This window comes from Dipodomys ordii, unplaced genomic scaffold (assembly GCF_000151885.1).
Source record: "Dipodomys ordii isolate 6190 unplaced genomic scaffold, Dord_2.0 Scaffold1, whole genome shotgun sequence".
NCBI classification, from domain to species: domain Eukaryota; kingdom Metazoa; phylum Chordata; class Mammalia; order Rodentia; family Heteromyidae; genus Dipodomys; species Dipodomys ordii.
Genome location: NW_012267217.1, coordinates 8,934,172 through 8,956,302, shown reverse-complemented (window position 1 = coordinate 8,956,302; position 22,131 = coordinate 8,934,172). Strand labels below are relative to the sequence as shown.

Genomic DNA, 22,131 nt, shown 5'->3' with positions numbered 1-22,131 from the left:
GCTTCTGCTTTTGACAGTCAGTTGGATATTGCCCCAAACCATAAAACAGTCATGACTGGTCATGGTGAATTTATCCATATGATAAACAGCGGCCACTTCTTTATAATACTCAAGAGAAGCAAAACTTTGGTAACTCTAGTTGTTGTATGATATAATACAGAACAAATTATCAATAACCATTCCTGAACTATCATGTGGCCAGATGTTCAAGTTCCAGTGTTTCTTTATTTTATCCTTTCTTATAATTCTGCTTGATACAATACTGCTCTTGACATGTATGTCCACAGAAATCTTTGCTCTTGAAGAGTTTTCATCTCAGAAACTTCTTATTTCTCTCCAAATGATATAAAAATAACCATTGTGGCAAATAAACTCCCTCCAAATAAAATGAAAAGAAGTCAAGGTTGTTTGATGACTACAACACAAGCACCTGCTCTCCCAATATTCAAGGAAGCCATCTGTTGAAAAGAAAAAGACAAATTGAGACAAACTTGTATAATTATATCAAAATATAAAATTACTATTTATAATATTCTTTACATTATCACAATAAATATATTTACATCATGTAATTTCATTCACAAGAATTACAATAAAATTATTGAAAACTATATTTTCAAAATTAATTGATTTATGTATTAAAAAGTACTGTAACTATAATCCCCTGTTCATCATAAACAAATAAATTAATAACCAGAAACAAACTGTAAAACCTACAATAACTTAAGGGATTTATAATACTAATAGTAATAATCACAACAGTAATAAAAATGACAGCACTTTAGTAAAGACAACTAGCTACAGAAAACTTTCCCAATATGTTATAAGTCTGATGTTTGCATAGATTTTTTTTGCATTTTTTAAATATTTCAAAATGACAACTTGGAATTTATTTTTACAGTAATAATTATTGTACTTTCTGCGATCATTTTCAAGTTATTTCCCCAGATAGTATGTTGAACTAAATATATTATTCATTCATTTGAGACAGAAATGCAAGGAAGTAGCTTCAATGTTTTGTCAGGCATAGAATATCAATGACTGTAGGGCATAATATTTTTTTAATTATGGCAATCACTGAAATGAGAAAAGATACTTTAAAAGCACCACACATAAAATGCTTAGATGTATATTAAAATAATTTTAAAGAATTCCCAATGAAAATGTATTCTTTAGAGATAAGCTAAAATTCTAATAACAATTTTTCATATGAAATATTATGACACATTTTCTTTTTTATTGTGAAAATATTGACAGAGGGGTTACAGTTACATGAGCAAGATAATGAGTACATTTCTTATCAAGCGTTGTTGCTTCCTCCTTTGTTTCCCATTACCATCCCTTCCCATCTCTCTCCCACCTCAGCCCCTCCCCCACCCCACACCAAAGTTGTAAAGTTCGTTTTTCGACAAAAGTTTTGTACATCTCATTGTTGCAATGGATCCACCTGTATCCCTATTTAAACAATTTGTTTTTTCCCTTCCCCTCCACAAATTATACCAACATCAAATACAGTGAAAACAGGGGTTATACCATGGGGGAGGGACATAAAAAGCAACAAAGAAATCACATAGTACCTTACAAATATGTTAGAAACCATAGCAAGAAAGAAAAAAAAAAATGAGTCCTTATCTTGGGATTCATTTTACCTAACATGAACTTATCTGACCATTTCTGCTTGTCTCAGACTTATACTAGTTTTTGCAAATAAGGGAAACCATGGGACCTATGTTTCTTTGGGCCTACAGGATTCATTTCAGGGATGCAAAGGTGGTTCAATATATGCAAATCAAATTAATATAATTCATCACATCAACAAGAACAAGGATAAGAAACACATAGTTATCTCAATAGATGCAGAAAAAGCATTTGACAAGATCCAACACCCCTTTATGATGAAGGTTCTGGAAACAAAAAAACAACTAGGAATCCAGGGAACATTCCTCAATACAATAAGGCTGAATATGACAAACCTACAGCCAGCATTATACTTAATGGTGAAAAACTAAAGCCATTTCCTCTTAACTCAGGAAGGCAGATAAGGATGTCCACTCTCTCCACTTCTCTTCAATTTAATATTAGAATGTCTAGCTACAGCAATAAGACAAGATGAAAACATAAAGGGGATCCAAATAGGAAAAGATGATGTAAAACTCTCACTCTGTGCAGATAGTATGATCTTCTATTTCAAGAATCCTATGGACTCCACTCCCAAATTATTCGAGCTGATTCAAAACTTTGGCAAAGTAGTAACAAAGGAGGCAACAATGCTTTATAAGAAATGTACTCATCACCTTGTTCAGTCAACTGTATCCCCTCTGTACAATATTTTCACAATAAAAAACTTATTTAAATGTGTTAGAAACAATCACATGAAAGAAAAAAAACATAAAAGTTGAATTAATCTATGAATATGTGTACATTTATAATGTTAACTATCTTTAAATTTATTTTAATCATTTTATATAGTCTTAAGATTTTTGTCAAAAACCTTAGTTACAATATAAACTTGATTAGTAAAGTCAAGTCATTACATCTTCCATCATTCCATTCATATATTTATCCAGTAATGTCCTCCAATCAGAAAGGGTACATTCTTAAAAACTCTTTATGTATCTGAAAAGTATCTTGTTTTGTTTTGTTTTCTGACTAAGAAGAGAAATAGTAGAAATTGTGGGAAATTTTGAAAATTAGAAGAAAAAAAGAGTTGAATAAAAAGATACAAATCAAGGAATTTATCTAATGGCAACTCAATCTAGGTTGCTATACAGCACTTTAAAGTAGTTTTATTTTAAGTACACTGCCTTGCTTTCTGATTCTTCACTTCTTTACCCCAACACCAACACAAATCCTGCTACATTCTAGAGATCATCACAACTCTCTACGGCAGTGTGGATTCAAGAAAAAAATGTCATATGATTATCTCATATGAGAAGTCAATACATTCTTTCTGGGTAAAATAATTGTCAATAACTCAGCAAGTTATTTAGGAGAGGATATTAAGAACTCTTGGTTGATTATATTTTTTTAAAGAACTTGTATAAAATTATTTCATTTAGTTGGGTGCTGGTGGCACACACCTGTAATCCTAGCTACTCAGGAAGCTAAGATTTGAGGATGTGGTTCAAAGCCAGCCCAGGCAGGAAAGTCTGTGAGACTCTTATCTCCACTAAACCAGCAGAAAATTGGAAGTGGTGCTATGGCTCAAGAGGTAGAGTGCTCTGAAGAGCTGAGGAACAGCAATCAGCCCAGAGTTCAAATCCCACAACTGACAACAAAATAAAATACAAATAAAATAAAATAATAATAATAATTTATGGATATGAAGGTTACCACTTAAAGATTTTATCAATTGCCCTAAAAAAGGAACATTTCTTGGTACTAGGGAAAAGTGGATCAAATAAACACAGTCAAACAAAAAAAAATAAAAGTTTGCCTATGATATGACAGTCTCCTATATTACTATACCACTTTTCCTGAAACTAGCTATCCAAACTTTTGTGCTTCATATAAATAACCACACTTCACTTTTCTTTGCTTTGCATTTCGGGTGATGCAAATTTCATTCATCTTTGTTTAATGATGTTTAGTAATGAAGTAGAAATTCCATTGAAGCATAAATACTTCTTGAAATATCATTTATTAAATTATTGCAAGCATAAGAAAAAATACATAAAACACAATTTAATGACTGTTTCTCAAACTTAAGATATAAGAAAAAATCAACCACAGGTTTTCATGTAATTTGACTAGATAAAACTTCATTTTTATTCATTTTGCACCAATACTAGTAAATAAAAATACTATACTTAAAAAAATCTATTTTGATGAAAATCTTACCTGTGTCCACTCATTTGTTTGTGGGTCATAAGACTCCATAGTGTTAAGGTATGTCTGTCCATCATAGCCACCAACAGCGTATAGCCTATCACCAAGGAGACAAACCCCTACAGCATCTCTGGGCATACTTAATGGAGCCACCATGGTCCATGTGTCTGTTTTGGGATCATATCTAAAATAGGACACAACATACTCTAATCATATTCATGCTTTACTTCATAAATGGTACTCTTTAAAAATAGTCCATGTAAAAAATGAACCTAAGCTTTATATAAAAGAAAATGTGTACAAAAATAACATTTGAAAGTGTAACATTTAGAAGAACTTATGAAAAATAACATTTAGAAGAATCCAGTATACAGTATGACAAAATTGAAGAAATTATGAGACAGTATTGTACTGAGAAAGATATAATTTAGCTGATCACTGCTGGTTCATACCTGCAACGCATAGTATAAAGAAGGCTAGGATCTGCTGGACAGAATTTTGAGGCCAGCCAGGATCTTTTGTTTAACAACAACAAATTAATTCATTTTTGGAAGCATCTAATTGTATATACACAAATATGTATATCTGAGTACATATCTGAGTACATATACCTATATATATGTGTGTGTATATACATACAGTTATAGATATTGAAGGGTAAAATCATAGAGATTAAATCATTAATGATTATACTACCCCTTTACTATGAACTTGCAGTTACTATTTCAGATACCAAATTTTTAAAAATGATATTAAGAAAGCAAAACAGAAACTATAAATTACAATAAAAATGTGAAGTGTCTGGGTGCTGGTGGCTCACTCCTGTAATCCTAGCTACTTAGGAGGCTGAATCTAAAGATCACAGTTCAAAGCCAACCCGGGCAGGAAAGTCCATGAGACTCCTCTCCAATAAACCACTAGAAAACCAGAAGTGGCACTATGGCTCAAGCAGTAGAGTGCTTGCCTTGAGCTGAAGAGTACAGGTACAGCACCCAAGACCAGAGTTTAAGCCCTATGACCAACAAAAAAATAAAAATTAAAAAATTAAAAATACATTAAAAAACATGAAATGTTTTCTTTTAAACGCAGTGAACTGCACTTTAGTTTGTTTTCCTAACGCAATTCTATTTTAGCAGTTAAAATTTTCAACCAAGAGCCATTAAAATCAAGGAAAAAGGAAACAAAAGAAAAATTATCCTTGCAGCTAATAGTTGAAAAACTCTTCAGTTCAAAAAACTTGAAAAAACTTGAAAATAATTAGACACTACGTATCTGAAATATGTTCATATATATATACTATATATATATATATCCATATATATATAGTATATATATATGTATATATAGATATATATATAGTATTAGCAAAAACATTACTGGCATTTGTTCACCATGATTTGAAGGTTTTTCTCTGTTAAGATGACATGTAGAAAATAAGATACTGGGTTAGTTCCTCTGAATGACCATGAAGTATATAGACTGCTCAGTCCATTCATGTCATTTTCATGACAGTACTGAACTTTGAACTCAGGGCCTTAGGTTGCTCTACTAATTTAGTCACATCCTCAGTTTTTTTCCTTGACATTATTTTCTGATATAGTCTCATGTGTTTTTATTCGTTTTGTTTTTCCCAAACTATGCTTAACCTCAATCCCTACAGATTGGCCTCTCAAGTATCAAAAGATTTACTTTTACATCTTTGAGTTAATAAAGGCAAAATATCATAACAGAGAAAGGCACAAAATAAATGACATTGTGACTGTCAGAATCTTCAAAAATTTTAAACCTTTTCCAAAACCATTTGGAAGTGGATAACAAGTTAATAAATGATAAATTAAAAAGAAATAAAAATAAAATAGAGCTAATAGAACTTAAAAATAAATAAAAAGATACCATAAGATGCAAACAATACCATGGAGATTATGGAAAATTTAACAAATAAAGGACTGAATTTTTCAGTGTGTGAAAGACAAACTAAAAAATAAAACAATAATGAATACATAATGGTTGTAAATCACATGTGTGTTACAAACATGAAATACATTAAAAACCATTTGGGAAAACACTTAACAAGCCCTACTTTTTGGTACAGGTTTGTAAGTGTTCATCTACATTATGAAATACAGTTTGTATTTTATAGTTCAAACACTATCTAAAAGTACTTTTCTAATGTGAGTTTATTTCAAAATTCCAAGTCTTTGAATTAAATGCACCTATTTCCAATGGTAGGTGATATTGCAAACAAATAATAATGTATGTTTATCCAGTATATGGTATTTGTATTTATGTTTTATCAGTAAAATCAAACTAAATAATCCCCAAACTTGTATTCCTCAAGTCATTACATATGGGTCTTGTATGACAAATCCAGGAATTGAGCACAAATTTTAGATTAACCCAGTAGCCACTTTCCTTCTCCTTGCATCAATGACCAATGACTGAGCAGCTTCTTTTCTTTTGATATTCAACTATGCAGATTAACTTCTTAGTCTGGGAAGTTATAAAGTTATATTCAAAAGGAAGTAAATGCATTTTATTTATTTATTAACTTATGAACAAGAAGATATACAACCATTTCCAACAATGATTTCTGTCATTGTCATTGTTATATTTTTTGACAGAATTTATAAGCACTGATTTTTGTCTCTTGTTATCAGTTTGTTAGAAATAAAAGAAATACATGAAATACATAAATAACATATTGGTATCAGCCTGCCCGCCTTTCCTCCATCTCACTGTGGCCTTCTGAGTCAGAGTGTGTGTGAACTCTGTATCAGAAACTCTATTAAGTTTGGAGCCTTCAGGCAAGAAGCAGCAGTATATAGCAACTAACATTGGCTGTAAAATGAAAACTCACTGAAGGCATGTGAGAGCCATGGAACAAAACTCAGTTTCTTTTTGAAAATCGCCACATTTCTTGAAGAACCATTCATTTTCTTTGAAATTTCATTGTCACTTCTGTATTTTAAGGATAAAATATGACCTTAAATTATGTAATTAATTTTAAATATAAAATCATTACTTTGGAAACATTTGGAATTGAGAAACAAAGACAGAGTCAGAAGACAGAGAGATAACAGAGACATCCACTAACACAGAGAAAGAGAGAGAGAGAGAACTGTATATTAGAACCAGTGAAGTGGCATCCTGAAAGGATATTGAAGAACTCAGGCAATGGGAACTCAGTAACTTCCTGAAACTGAACAAAGAGTCAGTGCCCTAAGAAGCAAAATAATTTGAGTGACAGAAAAACCAGCTTTAATCTGAAAACAGTCAAGACAGAGTTCCTTTTTTAAGGCTCAAATTCATTCATGATACATAAAATATTTTTTGAATATATCATCTAAAACAGGAGGGTATGCAAAGGTATATTTTCCATTTGATCTATGAAATTCTTGTCACTTACCAGAATATATGAGGTGACATGATTTCATGTGACTATATGTTTCAACCCTACAACTCTTAAAAAGACAGCATATTTAAAAGTATTCACAATATTTGTTCTTTTAGGTTATTGTGTTATATGCTTAATGTTTATTATTAAATGTATTTTTATTATCAGATATTAATTTTATAAATAAGGAATTTCATTATAAACTTGTTTAACATATCTAAAATATACTTTGGTATTTTTTATACCTATCAGCATTCTTCTTAATTTTCCATCATAATTATGAGTGAAATTTATAATGGATCAAAAGAACTGAGATGAAGAAATTAGATTTATTTGTCCCTTCCCAATATTTCATATTCATTATTTTCTACAGAAATAGTTTAAAAGTTTATTTGATGTCACCATTTTCTATGAAGATGGTATCTGAATTGATGTTACTTGATATGGAACTTTAGTACATTTGAGACAAAAATAAGACTAGCCTGTTATTTTAATTTATTTTAGACTCTTAGTCATAATTGTAATTAATCCCATAGACTTTATTTCTACAAATTATATTTTCACTCAAGTTATATTAATTATGTCTATTCTGCAAGATTAAGGAAATAATGAAATGAATTATTAAGAAAGAAAATTGAATGACTCCTTGACAGAACTCACAGAAAATGTGAACATACTGAGCAGCTCCTGGTTAAAATTTTTTAAAAAACTGTTGATGAAGGTAATATGGAGGCTATTGAGCAGATCTGAATATTAAAGCCAACTTTAGAATTACCTCCTCACTTCAGTGTAGGAAATATAAGGTTATTTTTTGTAGCCACTTGCGCAACTAATATGACAGGGAAGTCTATAAAAGTTTGATGTTAGGGTTGATATCCTTCCACTGACTCAGTACATGACAGGCTTTCCGTTTTCATGTACATCTGTCTTTCCTCCAAATTGTTCTTCTTCCACAAAATATAAGGATAAGTTGCTATAAGGTACAATTCTTGGTAACATTTTCAAGGACAGCAAGCTCTTCCACATTTTGTCTCTAGCTTTTCACCTCAAAACTTGTCCTTCAATCATATGTCATTGAGAGAACACACAATACATATATAGATTAGAGCCCCTAGGTACTTTGATTGCTCTAGAATCCCCATCATTTTACAAATTTCTATCATCAACTCATACACATTTCATTAGCAAGCAGATTGTGAAAATTAAACTAATAGCAAAATCTCAACAAACTCGCTAAGCTTTTCCTGTTATATTCATGCATCTAGTTCCAACAATGATATCTTAAGAATAAACAGAAAAGGAAAAAGAAAAAAAAAGAAATACAAAGAAAAATGTGAGTTGAAATGTTAAAATGTAGAAGATCTCTATATAACCCAAACCAAGTAATTATTTTTTGCAGAATATTTAGATTTCCATATATATGTATATATTGGGTCTGATTGCGGGGCCTGAACTCAGGGCCTGGGCACAGTCCCTCAGCTCTTCAGCTCAAGGCTAACGCTCTACAACTTGAGCCACAGCGCCACTTCCAGCTTTTTTTCTTTTTGCTTATGTGGTGTTGAGGAATTGAACCCAGGGCCTCAGGCATGCAAGGCAAGCGCTTTACCACTGAGCCACCTTCCCTGCCCAGATTTCCATATTTTTAAAATAACAATATACTAATATGCTGCATAAAGAATAATTTAAATACCAATACTTTAAGTAATTGGTTTTCTCTCTTTTGAAATGAAATTAAGAATTAAAAGTAATGAAAGAATAAAAGGATTCTATTCTTGTGTCTATTTTAATGTTTATAATAATTAACATTTATGTTTTCAACTAAACGTATAGTTTATCTCCCTATGTCTGCCACCAAATCTAAACTTTCATTAATTAATTTTGGTCAAATCACTAGCCATAAGAAAGCTACTGAGCTGATGGAAATGTATAAAACCTCTTCGCTTTTAATGGATTTTTCTAATCCAGACTTTGGGATATATATATATATATATATATATATATATATATATGTAAATGTACATATACATATATATATTTGTTGTTGTTGTTTTGTTTTGTTTTGTTTGTGAGTCTTGAACTCTGGGCCTGGGTGCTGTCCCTCAGCTCTTCAGCTCAAGGTGAGCACTCTACCACTTGAGCCACAGTGCCACTTCTGGTTTTCTCGTGGTTTACTGGAGAAAAGAGTCTCATGGACTTTTCCTGTCTGGGGTGGCTTTGAACCACGATCCTCAGATCTCAGCCTCCTGAGTAGCTAGGATTACAGGTGTGAGCCACTAGTACTCCACAAACAACTTTTGCTTTTTGTCTAAGTATGTACAATACATTTAATACTGATTTTAATACATTTAATACTGATTTTAATAGCCTTTGTGTATGATATAAAGGTGCATTTTTATTTATTTTTAAATTGTATTTTTTAATCGAAAGGGTGATATATTGGGTGATTACAGTTTAAAGCTGCATTTTTAATGAATACTTGGAAATCTGCTTCATTTTTAGGCATCTTCTACATCAAATTTGTTTATTTAATAAATGCCTAAAATACTCAAGAATCTTTGACATTCAGCCAATAATGATGAAAATAAGCAATCACATGCAAATCCTAAATATACAAAATAAAATTCTACTGACTATACCCCTTCCAACATCTATCTATTCTCCATTATAATATTTTTCCACCACTTTTATTTATATACTTATTTTACAATCTACTCATTTATCCCATAACAACTTAAAGATAGTATGTATTGAAGAAAGTTTTAGTTCAGTATCCCTTTGTTGCTCACTCATCAATAAATGGTGATTATTCTGTGTCAGGAATCATGCCAGGGGCGGGAATAATGAGGTAGAGTTGTGATATTGGCCACTGCCAATACGGAGAACCAAGTTTAGTAGGAAAAACTGACCAAATCTGTTTCAGGAAAAGCTATTTATGGTACGTGTAAAGTGATTAGATCTGAGAAAATAGAAGTTGAGTTGACAGAGTCTGATCTGATGAATTACTATTATCTTGATCTTTCACCAGCCTTGAGATGCAGATATTGAGATTAAAAATGGTCCTAATTAGTTTGCTTTGGTGGGGGTACATTTGCTATCTCAGCTACTGAGGATGCTGGGGGAAATTGCAAAGAATGTCATCCAAGACACATTCAAAAAAAAAAAAACAAGCAAAACCATTTAGAATGATTGCCTGGCAATAAGGGGTAGACCCTGGATTTAATCCAGTACTATCTCACTAACGCTCCCCACCTCCCCACCAACACAGATACACACACACTAAAAGGATGGTTCATCTAATTATTCAGCAATGATAATGATAGTTTTGTACATATATTCTGATTCATTGTTTGGATTCCAGTCTTGTTTGTAACATTTCAACAGTAAATTTTTGTAATATGTTCCCTTGCATGTTCTATACAGCACAATGCAAAATATAACAAAACACACTGCAAAAATCAACTGATGAATGCATATTCTTTGTCTAATGGGTCATATTTAATGGCGTATAATCACTTGGAACTTAATGTAAATTTTTGACCCATCGTTTTGTCAGCCCTCATGCTCATGTCAGACTAAGATTTGGTCAAAAATGACTTTTCATCTGCTCTTTTCTGGACTTTCTGTTCTCCCTAAGCCCTGGCTTTCTAACCTACTCTGACTTGTGGTGCCAGTGTTCTTTATGCTTAAAGCAATTTGACACTTAAGAAAACGGTAAGTATTATATAACTGTGCTTAATACCATCATTATGCAATACACTTGCACTTCAAAAAGATATTATGACTTCTTGAAATTCGATGCAACTTTCTATCGACAAAATATAGTCCTTCACACTATCTGTGCTACTTCTAATGACTTTTACCTAAGATTGATACTTAAAACATGATTCGTATTATAAGTGCAAAGTAGTTTTAAGAGGCACCATTATTTTTTCCAGACTTGTTGATAATTTACAAATGAAAGAATCAAGCCACAGGATATTATATAACATGAAGAAAGTTATGACATTTAGTATGAATTCAGATAAGAATCATAATGTGTGCTTCCCCATTACTGAGACTGTGCATATCCAGTGAATTCCTTCAACTTGAAATAGCTGGGCTTATTTAAATTCTGCATCACAAATGTATTCCTAGAGTGAATTATTTATGTCTGTGCTCCCAAACATTTTCAGTACATTACAAAGTAAAGTTAGATGAAAAATCATTTCATTAGTACCATTTATATAAGCCATTCAAGGTAAAATTGTTGTCACATTATATTTCAATGCTCTATTTTGTCTAAGAATTTAGTAAAGGAAAATAACAAGGAGAGGTGAGACTATTGATTGTTTTACAACAAATGATTTCATGCTTGTTTGTATAAATGCATAAATCCATTGATTTGAACTCTGTGCACCTCCTCATTCTGAGATTTCAAATTCAGAGTCTGAGATTAACAAATGTTTAATTGAAAAATTGGTTCTTTAATGCCCTTCTGTATGTTACCTTGGTCATAAAGCTACAATCTACTTCACACGATAGCAAAATTGTTATACATAGTTCATATATTGTTCAAAAAGTAGCATGGATTTAAATGGAGGGTGTTTATCAGAAGCTATCTTTTGTCAATGATCTTAGTAAAAAGAACAAATGTTTTAGAAAAAAATGGTATACAGGAGAAAAGAATTATTTTCTCCTATTAACTGTACTACTTGGAAGAAGGAGTAGAAAGAATGCTATCTGCTAACATCCCAAGAAAAACTGTGAGGTCTTGTATTTCTTCCAGGTGAAGGTGGGATACAGTGGTCCTGTTTTCAGGCATGTTTTCTGTGATCATCTGACTGGTTTGACTTTGAAGCCTGAACCAAAGATGCTTATCTAATATATAGGTAGAATCTTTAAGAAAAAGTGAACAAAGCTGGCCTTTTCCTTTCAGTATGCAGACTCACAGTACTCAGTGTTGCTGTCTTTATGTCAGTCATGGGACCAAATGATAGCACCATAAGCATAGAGCATGAGTAAGAAAAAAGCAGCATGGTATTATGCCACTGAGATATTAACGATGTAGAATTGCGTAGGGATAAAACATTTGAACTGAAAATTCTATTGCCATTTATAAATAAATCAATGTATATTCTTACGCAATAGGGATGCATTACAAGTCTTCTTAAAAATTGCAGAATGCTATGAAACACTGGCACATATTACCAAATGGTGTATAGTTCGTTAAAAAATGAAGCTATAACCAAGACAGTTTCTACATTGTTAGATTATGCTTGCAGCCAAAGGAGCTTCTTGCTCATATCAATCTGTGCCTGCTCTATTCTTAGAATGATTTGATATATAAACTGTATTTGTCCACATGTCAGAAGTATTATATATGTATATAATTCTAAGCAGATGTGTTAGTATACACCTAGAATCTCAGCTACTTGAGACACAGAGGGAAAAGGCTAACCTTTTGAGGGCAACCCTGAATTTTGGTGAAACTTCATTTAAAAAATAAATGTAAAATATGTTTGGTTCCAGAGTGTAGCTCTTCCATGAGGAATGTATTCCTGGATTTAACATTTAATCCCAACTAGCTCAAGTAATGTATATATATATATATATATATATATATATATATATATATATATTTATACACACACACACTTTATATATATGTATATATACACACATACATATATTACATTTAATGTATATAAATTCCATGTCTTTAAAATGTATATATCATAAGACAAAGAAGTTTATAATTCAATTTGAGAGTTTGAACTGGTAGTAAACAGGATAAATATAACAAATCAAACAGAAAAAAAATAATATGAACAGATACTACTGTCTAGTTTTTTAACCAAACTTTTCAAATTAACTCAAGGAAAAAAATAAGACTATTTAAAGTATTGCAACTCCAAGAGTTGAGTTTATTTTTCCCTAATTCAGTGTATGTATGTAGTTTATAATCACTTATTTTAGGCTCCATCTTAATTTCACTAGCAATTACACTAGAACAATACCTTTGCGCTCTTACCTTTCTACATAATCTAGGAGCCTGGAGCAGTGATTTGAAGCAGGGGCATCATGACCACCTACTGCATAAAGAAACCCGTCACACGTGGCTACCCCAACACCACCTCTCCTCTTGCACATCGGTGCACACATGTTCCACTTATTTGTATGAGGATCATAGTACTCCATTGAACTCAAGCAGGAGCTTCCATCGCGACCCCCAACTGAATACAACCTAAAATTACAAAAAGAAAAACATGATTAAAGGTCAGAAATGGAACGACAAAATGTGGACAAGTTCCTTTAAGAAGAAATTTTACATTTTGTGTTAGAAATATATTACTCCAACTAAAGGTTTTGTAACAGATAACCTATAAAGGAAAACATAGGCCTGGAATTCTGATTACTCTGTGATGTAACATAGGCCTGGAATTCTGATTACTCTGTGATGTAAAACATTAGATAATGTGTGTATAATTTCCTAACCATAATTATTTTAGAAGCTTAATTTTTTTCTTTTCTTCTCTTTGTAAATTTAGCATAAACTAATTTTATAAGATGTTTTATTGTAGCATTTCCATACATTTATAAAATATGTTGCGATCAAACTCACCCTTTCCATTATGCTCTCTTGTTAAGCTTCTTAAAACCATGTAACAGTTCTCATTGATCAATTTGCATACCTGCAAATAAACTAATTGGACCACAATCATCTTCATTTGTTTTTGTTAGTTTTTTCTGGATCTCACTGGTTCACTCTCTCCCAAGAGACACTGTTTTACTTTCCTATCTTATGTGTATCAATTAAATAATGAGTGTTAGTATATTAATATTCATAAATATTAATGAAGCTGTATTAAAATACACATTAGTGTAAAAGAAAAATGACCATAAACAAAAGAAAAAGGATTGTTCTACTTTTGGAGGCACAATAGATTTGGGTGTATGTAAATCATGTGTTCCATCACTACAGTTTAGGACATGCATATTGACATAACAAGCATCTGTCTTATTACCTATACCATTGATAAGAAAGCTTTTACATGAAAATCAAGTATAATGGTGTCAGTTTGATCAAATATTGCTGAAATGGGCAAAATATTTTTAATTTGATATCGTTATCTTGATAATCAGAAATATTGCAGAATACAGGGAAATAATTTGTATATTATCACTGGTGCTTAAAATACATAAATATACAAAGTGTTACCCTACTTAACATGATATTTTTTCATTTGATGACATCATGATATCATCACAGGAAAACACCCACTGTTGCACACATTTATGCACTTTTTCACTTTTAAATGTGCCACATATTTTTAAATACTAAAAACAGAGGATTTATGGTTATATAAGTAAAGCAGAGTATATTTCCTTTTGGACAATTTCAGCCCATTCCTTGTTCTTTCCAGCGTTTTTCCTCCCATCTCACCCATAAGTTGTATAGTTCATTTTCAACCAAGTGTCCAGTCAGTACCATTGCTCATTTGTTTACCCTTTGTTCATTCATTTCTGTGCTTCTGCTTAACCTCCCAATGATATAAAGATAAATTAGACAAAAAGAAAAGGAAACAAAAATAGCAAAAACTGAAAAAAAATCTTGTGTTCATTTCTTGAAATACATTTTGATAAATATTGTCAAATTATTACCAACTAGATATTACCAGCAATACATTACACACAAGTTTAATATACAAATTATACAAAAGCTGAAGAAACTAATCCCTGTCAAAGCTAGTAAGCCAATCACCAAATGGGCAAAGGAACTAATGAGAAATTTCTTAAAAGAAGGGGTAAGAGTAAGGAAAGAAATATGAGGATATGCTCATCATCTCTGGCCAGAAAGCAAACGCAAATTGAAACAACTCACCCCAGTTAGATTGGCCAGAAACAACTCAGCCCAGTTAGATTGGCCAGAAAGCAAACACAAATTGAAACAACTCACCCCAGTTAGATTGGCCAGAAAGCAAACACAAATTGAAACAACTCACCCCAGTTAGATTGGCCAATATTGTGAATTTGACCAACAAAAGTTGATGGGAATGTGGGGCAAAAGGAACCCTATTGCATTGTTGGTGGGAATGTGAACTAGTATAATCACTATGTACAGTAGTTCTTCAAAAAACTAAAGTTAGACCTTCCCAGTCATACCACTCCTGGGCATCTACCCAGAACATCACAAGCCAGGTTATCATAAAGACACTGGCCCATCCAGGTTCATTGCAACACTATTCACAATAGACAAATTATGGAAACAGTCCAGATGCCCTACAATAGATGAGTGGGTCAATAAAAATGTGGTACTTATACACAGTGGCATTTTACACCAGCACAAGAAATAATAATATGTTATTTGCAAGGAAATGGAAGAACTTAGAGCAAATCGTTTTAAGTGAGGTAAGTCAAGCTCAGAGAAACATGGCACATGTTTTTATTCATATGCAGAAGCTAGATCTGTAATACACTGGGACATAGTAAATTATACATGCCTCCAGGAAATCCCACAGAGTGAGACCCAAGGAGGTCAGAATTCTTAGAACAGAAGGCAAAAGGCCTATGTGCATCTGATCATACAAAAAATATAAAGGTTTACTTAGTGCCACTGACTCATTCTTGTAATTTCACCTATCCAGGAGACTGAGAGGTGAGAATTTGGTTTAAAGCCAACCCAGGAAGGAAAATCCATGAAAGTCTTCTCTCCAATTAACCACCAGAAAGCTGGAAGAGGAACAGTGGTTACTAGCCTTCAGCAAAAACACAGAGGGACAGTGCCAAGCCCTGAGTTCAAGACCCATGACCAGCACACACACACACACACACACACACACACACACACACACATACACATCCTAAGTTTTGTAATTCTATCTATAGATATGGAACAACATGCATAAAAAATAATCACATATATTATATACAATTGTGGGAAGTCCTAAGTGCTCGAGGAAGGTATGAAAGGTATGTGTATCATATAAATAATTAACCGAGTAAGGTCTTCCTGAGAAAATGATGTTTGCACAACAAGTATTAAAATGATGGTGGTGATGATAAAATGAGCACAAGTATACCTGAGGGAAAAAATTCAAAGTGTACAAACTGTACAGTGTCAGGAGCTGTAAGAATCTGCTAGAGCAATGATATGAGGCTGATGTAGCCTTTATGTGAAAAATAGTGTGACTTTAGATGAATGGCAGATTAAGTAAAGAATTGTATACATTTGGACTAAATGAACAAAAGTCAACAGAGCAAAGACATAAGAGACTTTCATCATTTCAGGGAAACCATATTTGTGGAATTAGTCTTATTTTATGGCTATTATCCCTACTATATTGAAAAGCTTTGCTGTCCTTTTTTAGTTTCAAAATAAAAGCATAGAAAGAAAGTAAATATATAAAAAATATTTAATACTTTGATTTACTCAAGATCCAATGCCCTGGAATAATAGAATATGGTTAAACAATTTAAAATCCTGGGTACATTATTTTCAAAAGTTGTCTGTGATTCTCATGAAGTATGCCAGGATCAAATGCTTCTGATTGCCCAAGTGCTCCCTTCCTGAAGCTCATGTCTCTCTGCTTGATTACTCACTAGTTTGTCTGCTGGTTCTCAATCCTACAATATGTTGAAATTACCCAAGGAGCTTTTTAAAACACAAATATTGGACAATTTAGCTTGCAAAATTACCCGGAATGGAACTACTTATTCATTCAGATGTTGTTTTTTAAAAAAAAATCATCCTAAACACTTCAGGCAATCTAATCTCATTTATTTGCATGTGGTTTGAGTTGAAAATGTAACCCAAGAGAATGATGCTATAATCTTGAAATATTGTTGAAATAAAGCTAACTATATTTGTAGAAAGATTGCATGATTGTCTTCATGTGAGACACCTTGCACAGAAATAGTATTTTATACATAAAAATTATATCACATCATATATTATTTAAAAGAAGTGTTCATTCTTAAGTTGTTCTATTTTTTCACATAACCTACATATAAATTCTATTATTTACATATCTGTACTAATTGCTGATAGTTGTCAATAAAGTAAATTCTTGTAGTAATATTTATTTTTTATTTTTTCAAATTGCTAAATGAAATGTAAAATATATATCAACATATTTGTAAAATGTAATGTTATTAAAAGTACATACACCATAGCCAAGTGTATATTGTACCTGGGTTGCAGAGATGGTTCAATGTATAAAATACATTAAAGTAACATATTTACTATATTTATTAAAAATGGCTAAAAAATCCACATAATTATCTCAGTAACAAATAATGTTAAGTATTCAAAATGTTTTCACAAAAGTTCTCAAACTAGAGATCTAAATAAGCTAATTATTAAATATTAATTAAGATATATATTAAACAAAACATATTCACCAGAAAGTAAATCTATTTATTACATAGAGGTAATGAGTAAGTTAGAAACTATATTAATCTTATATCTATCTAAAAAAATTCATCTACTGAAGGACATCTGACTTGGTTCTATATATTACCTATGGTAAATAATGCTGCAATAAACATAGTTGTGCTGGTAAACTTAGTATGGCCATGTTTGTGATCATTTGGGTAAATGCCCAAAAATGGGATTGGGGATTATTGGGTCATAGTGGAGCTCTATGTGAAGTCTTTTGAGGAATGTCCATTCTGCTTTCCAGAGTGGTTTAACAAGTTTACACTCCCACCAACAATCCAGTAGGGTTCCCTTCTGGCCACATCCCTTCCAGCATCTGTTGTTAGATTTCTTGATCATAGCCATTCTAATTGGGGTGAGATGGAATCTCAATGTTGTTTTGATTTGCATTTCTTTTATGGCTAGAAAGGTTGATCATTTATTCATGTGTCTATTTGCCATTTATATTTCCTCTTCAGAGAAGTTTCTCTTTAAGTGTGGCATGTGTGTGTGTGTGTGTGTGTGTGTGTGTGTGTGTGAATTCAAAGCCTCCATCAGAAAAAAAATGACATTGCCCCATTTGTTAGGAAATGGAAAGACTTGGAAAAAAATTATATTAAGTGAAGTAAGCCAGGCCCAAAGGAACATAGGTCTCATGGTTTCCCTTATTTGTAATAACTAGTACATGACTAGGACAAGTAGAAAAGGTCAAAAGCTATGTACATATGACCACATAAGATGATGTTAAGTGAAATGAACCCCAAAATTGGGACTCAAATATCTTTTATCTTTCTTGCTATTGTTTCTAACATATTTATAATGCACCATGTTATATCTGGTTACTTTGTAGGTTCCTCCCCCATTGTATAACCTCTATTTTCACTGTATTTGATGTTGGTGCCCTGTATCTTGTATATACACTTCTCTAATTCGGGGAGGGGAAAGGAAAAAACAAAATACTTAAATAAAGATACAGGTTGGCTCATTTTAACAAAAAGAGCTACAAAACACTATGTTGAAAACGACTTTACAACTTCGGGGTGGGGGGTCATTGTGGAGGTGTGAGAGAAGGGATGATGGGGGAAAACAAAGGAGGACGCAACAATTCTCAATAGGAAATGTACTCATTACCTTTCTCATTTAACTGTAACCCCTCTATACAGCATTTTTACAATCAAAAACATACAAAAAATAATGTGAAGGTCAGGTACTGATGGCTTATACTGTAATTTTAGCTACTCAGGAGGCTGAGATCAGATTTGCAATGGAAAGCCAGCCCAGGCAGAAAAGTCTGTGAGACTAAATGGGATTGATAAAATGCAGAGTTTCTGCACAGCAAAGGACATAGGTATCAAGATCAGTAGAAAGCTCACAGGTTGGGAGAAGATTTTCACTAGCCATACAATGGACAAGGGCCTCATATCTAAAATATCTTTAGAACTCAAAAAATTAAATTCCCCAACAACAAATCCTCAAAGAAACAACTGCTCAATTAGTAAGTGAGCTAAAAACTTACAAAGAAACTTCTCTGAAGAGCAAATAAGAATGGCCAATAGAAACATGAAGAAATGCTCAACTTCTCTAGTCATAAAAGAAATGCAAATCACAACAACATTGAAATTCTACCTCACCCCAGTTATAATGGTTATAATCAAGAACTCTAATAACAACAGATGCTGGAGGGGATATGGCCAAAAAAGAATCCTTTTGCACTGTTGGTGGAAGTGTAAACTTGTTTAACCACTCTGGAAAGCAGTATGGAGGTTCCTGAACAGACTCCACATAGAGTTCCCCTATAATCCAGCAATCCCACTTTTGGGCACTTACACAAATGTCACAAACAAGGCCATACTAAAACTACAGGCACAACTATATTTGCTATAGTATTATTCACCATAGCTAAGATATGGAACCAACCCAGATGCCCCTCAGTAGATGAATAGATCAAGAAAATTATACACGCACACACATACACACACAATGGCACCGCCCCATTTGTTAGAAAATGGAAAGCCTTGGAAAAAATGATAATAAATGCCAGGCCCCCAAAAACATAGGTCCCATGGTTTCCCTTATCTGCAATAACTGGTATATGTCTAGGACAAGCAGAAAAGGTCGAAAGCTATGAAATATGATCATAAAGGATGATGTGAAAACCGGGAGCATGGCTCATGCCTGCAATCCTAGCTACTCAGGAGGCTGAGATCTGAGGATAACAGTTCAAAGCCATCCCCGGTAGGAAGGACTGTGAGACTCTCATCTCCAATAAACCACTCAGATAACTGGAAGTGGTGCTGTGGGTCAAGTGGTAGAGTGCTCTCCTTGATCTGAAGAGCTGAGGGTCAGCACCTAGGCCCAGAGTTCAAGCCCCATGAAAAGAAAAAAAGATGATGCTAAGCGAAATGAACTCCAAGATAGAGACACAATAAGTTTTTTTCTCTGTTGCTATTGTTTTTAATGTACTTATAATGTACTGTGTGATTTTGTTTCTTTTGTATGTTCTTCCCCCATGGTATAATCCCTGTTTTCACTGTAGTTGACTCCAGTGCCCTATATCTTGCATATGCATTTTTGTTATATGGGGAGGGGAAGAAAATAACAAAATGCTGAAATAAGGGTACAGATTGATCCATTGTAACAATGAGACATACAAACACTATATTGAAAATGAACTGTACAACTTGGGAGGAGGGAGAGGGAAGAATTGGGGAGGTGGGGACGGAAGGCACAGTAGGGGAAAACAAAGAAGAGGGTAACAATGATTGATAGCAAATGTACTCATTACCTTACTCTTATAACTGTAACCTTTCTGTACAGTATCTTCACTTCTTTCTCTTTTATTTCTGTTCTTTCTGTCTTTTAGGGAAGTATATCTGTTTGGGGGATAGTAAGATGGGATACAGAAATGGTGGGATAAAGTATGAACTAATGGGGTAATGATACTCACTAAACACTGTGTTGAAAATGTATAGGAGGAAAGTTCTGAGGGAAAATAATGGGGAAACACTAGGGAAGAGGTATTCATTTCCTGATTTATGTAACTTTAACCACTCTGTACATCATCTTTAGAATCAAAAAAATTTAAAAAAATAAAGTTAGGCTTAATTGTACTGTTTACTTAATATAACTTCAGCACCAATCTGCATGTTTCAGCTAATATATTAGCATTGAAATAAAATGTTCTTACAAAGATTTCAAATTATATTATCATATTAGTAACGACTATGACAAAATTGCATAGTTTATGAGTCTTTCTCTACTGGAACACAGTAACAGTGTTTATATAGTCAAGAAATGTATGAAATCTCTCAATAAAAATGAGATGACATTAGTAGTGAACTAATGCTTGAAATATGTCAGCTGTTTTCTTATAAATTATATAATAAAGGCTACATGCTCAGTTGTTTATTTCATTTGGTATATGATTTATTCTCCTCATGTTGTTCATGTTATGATACATTCTACAAATAAAAATTTAATAAGCTGGGCACCAGTGGCTCATGCCTGTAATCCTAGCTACTCAGGAGGCTGAGATCTGAGGATCACAATTCACAGCCAGCCCAGGTAGGAAAGTCTGTGAGACTCTTATCCAATAAACTATTCAGAAAACTGGAAGTGGTGCTATAGCTCAAATGGTAGAGTGCCCGCCTTGAGCTGAAGAGCTGAGGGGTAGCACCCAAGCGCAGAGTTCAAGCCTCACAATTACCCAAAAAAATTAAACATAAAATTTCAATAACTTAATGTAGAATATCAATTATCACTCAGGAAAACTAATTGAATAGAAAAAAGACACACTTCCATCTGTGAAAATAAAATTAGGATACAGGAATGTGAGCAAAGTGATAACAATGTCCTTATAGGCTGCTTCATATATCCACAGACCTTTAAATCATATACTTTAAAAAATTTTTTTCAAAATATATACTTTACAACCTTTTTTTCTATCATTTACTTGTTAGTGATCATTAAATTAGATAACTAAATACCAGAAAGTAAAAATAATAATAATAATAATTAAACCAACTAAGGAATAGAAACCATATACAATTAGAATACCTGCTACCATGTGCACAGAGAATTTCTCAGTATCTATCAAAGGCTTTTTTCTTCCCTCATAATCTGTCCACTCAGACGTTGCATTAACCAGCTGATTTTTTACTAAGATGACAAGATGTGGAGTATCTGAGGAGCAGTGGAAATTCTGGCACTGGACGTAAACACATGGACAGCATAGGAAGTAACCACTGGCAGTTTTGCAGCCGGAAAGTTAATGTGACATTTCAAGTTAGAGTTGAAAGATGAGTAAAAAAAATTGTGAGACCAATAAAGAAAAAAAATAACAGAAAAGGCAATGTACACAGGGAAGTATTACGTGTAAAGACAAGAGTCACAGAAGGTCACAACAGCTGATGAATAAAAGGTGGCAAGTATGTCATTCTCATGGAAGAGCTGACAGTGAAGGAAAGGATGAAATTAGACTGAGAATGAAACGGTTTAATACTAAGCGACAAAG

The 22,131-nt window shown here is 32.9% G+C and overlaps 1 protein-coding gene across 2 annotated transcripts in view; it reads right to left on the bottom strand.

Moving 5' to 3' along the window:
* Window positions 1–307: 307 nt before the first annotated feature.
* Klhl1 (kelch-like family member 1) overlaps window positions 308–22,131 on the bottom strand; it is a 249,553-nt gene continuing 227,729 nt past the window's right edge. The window contains exons 8-10 of one of the 2 annotated variants that reach the window (XM_013028661.1): window positions 13,233–13,445; window positions 3,841–4,012; window positions 308–458 (exon numbers count right to left, since the gene is read on the bottom strand). In XM_013028661.1, coding sequence (XP_012884115.1) covers window positions 399–458; window positions 3,841–4,012; window positions 13,233–13,445 — 445 coding nt within the window. In that variant the 3' untranslated portion in view covers window positions 308–398. The remainder of the gene's footprint in view (window positions 459–3,840; window positions 4,013–13,232; window positions 13,446–22,131) is intronic. The other variant, XM_013028584.1, reaches the window with a different exon arrangement.